Source organism: Poecile atricapillus, chromosome Z (genome assembly GCF_030490865.1).
Source record: "Poecile atricapillus isolate bPoeAtr1 chromosome Z, bPoeAtr1.hap1, whole genome shotgun sequence".
In the NCBI taxonomy this organism is placed as follows: Eukaryota; Metazoa; Chordata; class Aves; order Passeriformes; family Paridae; genus Poecile; species Poecile atricapillus.
In genome coordinates, this window is record NC_081289.1 from 68822809 (window position 1) to 68828808 (window position 6000).

Consider the following 6000-nt stretch of genomic DNA (forward strand, 5'->3'; position numbering starts at 1 on the left):
AGGCTAAAATTCCAAGCAGGCTCCATTCACCAAGTGTTCTTGATTGTCCGGTGAATGGATTTCCTGGCTTGGAAAAATAGACCTAACCAGTGTCCGGACAGAGTCTCCTCATATGCAAAGAGACTCTGTATGTATTTTAATTTTGGGTTATCAAGGCTGAAGTGGTGTGATCCGGAGTTGGTGCCGATGGAAATCTCGGCGGAGTCTCTCCCTTTGTTTCCAGTGATTGTATCTCCAACACTGGTCTGACAGGTGGGCGATTCAGGACTAGCGGCGGATACTTCTCTGAGGCTCGTCTTTGTCGACTTTGATTGTTTCACAACCGAGGTCTGCAGAGACGTTGGTCAGGTCCAGAGTTGGGTTCCTCCTCCGAGCTAGTCCTTTTGTTGTCTTTGATGGCTCCCATCCTGTCTATTTTCCGAGTTAATGTCTGTTATCTGGGTGTTGGCTGCAATCCTTTGCTTTCGGAGAAGAACTCCCGGCCAGGCTTGGGAGGAGGGTTTTTTTCTTTTTTACATACACATCTTTGGTTTTTTATTATTTCAATATATATACATCTTATTTATATCTTTACGAATTTTTATTTACACATAATTTATTACATACGGAAGCGAGGCAGAAATTGTTAAACTACTCCGATTATTTCCCTCTCCCTCTCTGAACACTCTTCCCTCCCGCAGCCGGAGCAGACGAGCTGGGGAAGCCTGGACACGGAGAGTCCCCTGAAGGTGAGAGTGGCCATGTCCCGGCTGGGCCGGCGGGAGCCCATCCTGGAGCTGCTGCCCGCCCTCAGGCGCCGCGCGCGCTACGCCATCTCGCGCGGCAACGCCCGCGGAACCTTCCAGATGCTCCTGAGGGACGGTGCCAGCCGCCTGCACGCCGTGAGGGGCAGGGCGGCGCCCGGGCTGCACGCCCTGGAGATCACCAGCCTGCCCCTGCCCCAGGAGGAGCAGCTGGAGGACAGCCCGGAGGACGGCTACCTCCGCGGGGAGCCGGGGGCAGCCCTCAGGGTGAGGCTGCGGGTACGCCTCTATTAGCCCCGAGTGCCGCTCTTCAGCCACTCGTGTTCTGTCTGCGCAGCCGAGAACAGCTGCATTTCAAAGCGAAGCTGCTTTGGGAAAGTGGGTTTTGGGGGAGGAAGGCAGAGGGGAAGAGCCCTTCCTTTCCATCCTGCCAAGACTGCAGAACCGCCCTTTCAGGAGGGTGATTTGAAATTCTGCCACTGACAAAACTTCTATTACAAGGGCAAATCATGGTTACTGTATCTTTTATATAACCTCGACTTAAAGTGTATTAAAAAACCTAAAGCTAAAGAACTCATCATATGGCACTAAATGGCACAAAAATGTGAGCTGTTTTTTTTTTTTCCTGTTAGCAGTCTGTAACACTTTGGGTATTTTGCTATAGTTCCTAATGAAAAAAAATTATAAAAGTTTATTTATTTTTAATGCAGTAATATATGGAGAAAATAACAAATTATGTAAACAAAAAGGGAAACGTACTTGTTTTTCTTTAGTTTTATAAATTTGAGCTATAACATTTTAGAGGTACTTTCCTAATCAAGAAAAAAAAATAAGTAGATTTGAAAGATGCTTTCTTTTCTACTTGTACCAGCATAGAAACAGTATATAAGTAATTCTAAAATATATCAGAGCTGAAAGATCACTCTAGTAGGATATTCTGAACTGTGATGTTGTAAACTGTTCAGATAGTAGGATAATCTGAAGTGCTCTTGCACATGAGAACTAAAGGAAAAAAAAAAGGAATCATAGAGGACAAGTATCACAATATCAGTCTCTGCAGAGATCATATTTCACAGCAGCTCAGTGGGATTGTGTTCTGAATCACCCACAGCAAATAGCGGAGGAGGCACAAGCCCTGTAGCAAAATACCTGGACTGTTTTTAATCCCCTTAGAACTGCAGAACCAAACTGTGCTGCCCTTCCCTCAGTGACCTCATGAGCCAACACAGACAACCGCACCTCATGCTCAGAAAGGGTTTAAGTAATTAAATGGCATTAATTCCTGCAGGCAGCTGAAGGAAATGTCTCTCAGAGGAGAATGTTTCACCCTGTTTGGTGCTGGCTTGAAACCAGGGTGCATTTCCTGAGCCCCGAGTGCTGTCTCAGGACTGCCACACCTGCAGACTTAATTATTGCAGCGCAGGCGAGGAAAGTTACGTATTTGAAGTTCATTTGTTAGAAATCTCATTAATGCTGTAGTTATACACGCCTCATTTTATCATAGCTTGTTCTGTAAGAAAGATGATTGTACAATGACTTGAGTTTTAGTTTACTTTAGTGGTTTGTTTGTTTTTTTTCACTTGTTACATTTTGTACTGTCATGTGATAACTGTGTGTCTCAGTGGTGCTTTCTGTGACAGCTGGTGCCTGTAACCGGCCATGCAACAGAATCTCACATGTGAAAATAGCCAAAGCACATCCAGGATTGTTCCAGTTGCATGTAGGTGCTGACCAAAGACTATACCAAGTTAAACTCAGTGATTTTTCTTTTCTTTTGTTGAGTTTGGGGATTTTGAAAAGAGATGTTTTAACAAAAAAAAGCTTTCTCTTGAACATTTGTATCAGTAAGACAACACTTTTCTTGCAATAAAGCTTATTTTGGATTATTTTTGTCCTTTTTTTTTTTCCATTCAGAGTTAAACTGGTTATTGAGTTAAAGCAATAGCCAATACACAGTTATTTTACATTATTTTCAGGTATGGTTCTGCAACTTTCAAAGCTGCTTCTGGGTAAAACAACTGACACCTGCAGCAATAAAGAGACCTCTAGGGGTCTGATAAATATATACAGGACAGCACCGATTTTAAGGTTTGAAATTGTAATAGGTGGTTTATAAGAAGGCTCCAAAATAGGGGCTTTCCAGGAAGCACTGAAAGAAAAGCCGTCAGACTGCACAAACAGCAGAGCATTTTGTCCTTTGGTGTCAGACTCTCAGGAGAGAAAGCAGTAGCAACACTCACCCATGACTTCTCTGAGGCTGCAAATTCTGGAGGGTTTTATTGGCAGGGATTATTTACATGTGCTGTGCACACTTGTTAGATATTTGTAGGTTTTTTTGTTTGTTTTTTTGTTGTTGTTGTTTTTTGGGTTTTTTTAAGGAAACTAGCATGAGGTAACACCTGCATTACTTAATTACACAGTAAATACCAGGTAACCAAAAAAGTCTTATCTCCTTTCTAGAAAGGCTTCAAATCTAGATGAAAAACAACTAGAATTAAGAGGAAGAAAAAAATCTCGAGGAAGAAATCCAAAACCTCTATGCAATCCAGCAAACATACATTTCTATGCTCATTTCTCCAAATTCTACCTTTTCACAGCTTCTGGTCTTTTAATAAGAAACACTTCATGAGGAAGCTGACTACACATGCACAGACAGACCGGTGTCCCAGGAAGCTACAGAGCCCCCAGGTCTGTTGCTAAAAGTAAAATGCAAATCTTGCTATTTAAGAGAGCCTGAAGTTTCTCCTGGCAGCTCAAACCAAGATTTTAGTGACCAGTCATAAGACCTAAGGTAGGCCTAGGCAGCAGGGATTTCACAGACACAGGTTGGATTAAAGTCTTCTAGTCTAATCATCATCATAAATTTTAAAAAGTAATTTATATTACTCGCATAAATATGTCTGGTTTGGCATCTTTATTCCCAGGGGACAAAGCTGTATAAAAGGCTCAAACAATCCTTCATACGTGAACTGTTGGCCCAGCTAGGCACAGGCAGCATTCTGGAAAGGGCTGTGGGATCCTTGCACGGGATTTTATTGTACTGACTTGGAATCAGCAGCCACACCTCGGATTGGGGTCTGCAGATGACAGCTGAAAACTCTTTGTGCTAAACCCACGGAAGAACCCAGGAGTTGCAATGCACTGCAAAACTAAACACAGGAAAAATCTCACTGCCCTGAGCGTGTTTCTTAATTCTTCCCATGTTCAGCAAATTAAGCTTACACATCTAAACTAAGCTGAGCCTGCAGAACAGGCACGCCTAAGTCCAAGGAAAGGGCTGGGTTTATGAACTTCACTCTGAGGAGGTGGATATTCACACTTTTTAAAGCAGGAGGGAATGAAAATGTGAGGGGGAAGAGCTACGTTTCCTACCTCAAGTAAAACCCTTCATCCCTATGGTTCCTATGTTTGACACCAAATTGCTATAGCAGTGATAGAAATAAGTTCTTGGCTCCCACAGAATTAGAGGATTTACTGGTGGAGGAGGTGGTTTCTCACACCTTCCAAGAAGCCAGACACACGTCAGCATGGGTGGTCACAGAGAGGTCTGACCTGTGTATTTGGGCATGGATTTAGCACCAGCTAAAACCTCCCAGGGCCTCCTCCCTGCCTGGCCTTGTCAAAAATAAGGTTGTTACCCAAATCCTGTGAAAATGTCAGGAAAAATACGACCCTCTTTAACACTGTCCTTTTTGTGTTGGCTAGTCAGGCATTCCTGGCCAGGGTTTGTGAGTGTGGTTGTCAGATTTTCAGCCTCCACACTGAAGCCAGTGCAAAGCTTTTTCACTCATCTCTATGTTTTTTTTGCAAACAGTGAAATTATTGTTGGTTTCAAACCACATAATTCCCTCCATTAATTACTGCTCTCTCCTCTGCTGGTTATTGATTTTTCACTCTTCATGTTCACTCACCCTGCATTTTTAGTCCTTTTATCATCTGTTTCTCAGACAGGGAGTCACCAGCTTTCCCGGCCTTCATGTCCTCTGTATCTCCTGGTTACTCCAGCATCCTTGAAGTGCCATGAATTTAGGATCCTGGCTGTCCAATCTTCAGCTCCATTTGGCTTTCTTTATTGAAGCTTGTCAGGGTTAGTTTTAGGAAAATTAAGTTTTCAGTGATTTAATTACCGAAGGAGAACATAAAGATCTGGGAGTCTGTGAAGAAACCTAACTAGGGCTGGCTAAAAGTGGTCTCTGCTTACAATTAATTAAAGCAACTAATTAAAAATTACTTAGGAAGGTGATAGCATTTCCATTTCCACTCATGACCAAGACCAGTCCTGCAGACACAAAGAATGCCAGGAGGAGCAGCTCTTGGTGTGCCCTCCCTTTGACACCTCAAAAAGCACGTGTTACACAAGCAGGGTTTTCTTGCTACATATTAAAATCCTGTGACTAAAGATGTTACATAAAGCAAATGTGCAGATTTGTCCAATTCTGGTATTTCTATATTGCTCATATGCTCGTAGAAATATTTGGTATTTCTATGCTTCAATCTCTAGCATTTCCTGAACAATGTAGACTCAAAAACCCCTGTCAGTTGAGACTAAGGTTTGCCCCATGGGCAAGATTACAAAGAAGCTGCCAAGAGCAAACCCAGTCAAAACCAAAACAACAAAAACATGCACATGGCTAGACAGACACTCCCTCTTCTCTGTAATGATGAGAACTGAGGAATTATTGTCATCAATACACCTGAATTCTGGAAATACTTGGAATTTTGGGCCAGCAAACTCACAGATGAAAATGAGCTCTATTCCCAAGGCCTAGCTCGTGGTTTTGAATCCAAAGAATAAATATGCATTCAAGAAAACGGGATCTGACCCTCAGTTTACCTATTTAGCAAAAAGAATTCATTATATGTACCTAAGTGAGGGAAATACAAAGACCTCTCTGAGTTCTGTGAAATAATTTTCATATCTCCAGGCCTTGCTGTTCCTCATGTGGAGAGAGCCCCACACAGGATGGGGAGGGGGAATATCAAATAACATAAAGATGAACATCCAGTTTTCTTTAAAAAAAGAGCTTTAGGGTAAAATTCAATACACAGAACAACCATAACACCCCAAGGCACAAATTTCTCTGCTGTTCTGTCTGCTCCAGAAAAATCATCCAGCAGAAGGCTGAAAGGAGCTGAGTAAAAACTTACCAATCCAATAGAAACCCTGCCAAGTAGTTCACCCCCAGGGCTAGAAGGTAATTGAACTGTTCTCCCCAAATCAAATTACATTTCTGAAAGCCATGAAGTCCTAAAGACC

At 42.6% G+C, this 6000-nt stretch overlaps 1 protein-coding gene across 1 annotated transcript in view; it reads left to right on the forward strand.

Annotated features, from left to right (window-relative positions):
- The window catches only part of FBN2 (fibrillin 2), a 119944-nt gene extending 118405 nt beyond the window's left edge, over positions 1–1539 (forward strand). Inside the window, exon 65 of the mRNA XM_058825784.1 lies at positions 681–1539. Within this exon, the coding sequence (XP_058681767.1) occupies positions 681–1037 (357 nt within the window). The 3' untranslated portion in view covers positions 1038–1539. The remainder of the gene's footprint in view (positions 1–680) is intronic.
- The last annotated feature ends 4461 nt before the right edge of the window (positions 1540–6000 follow it).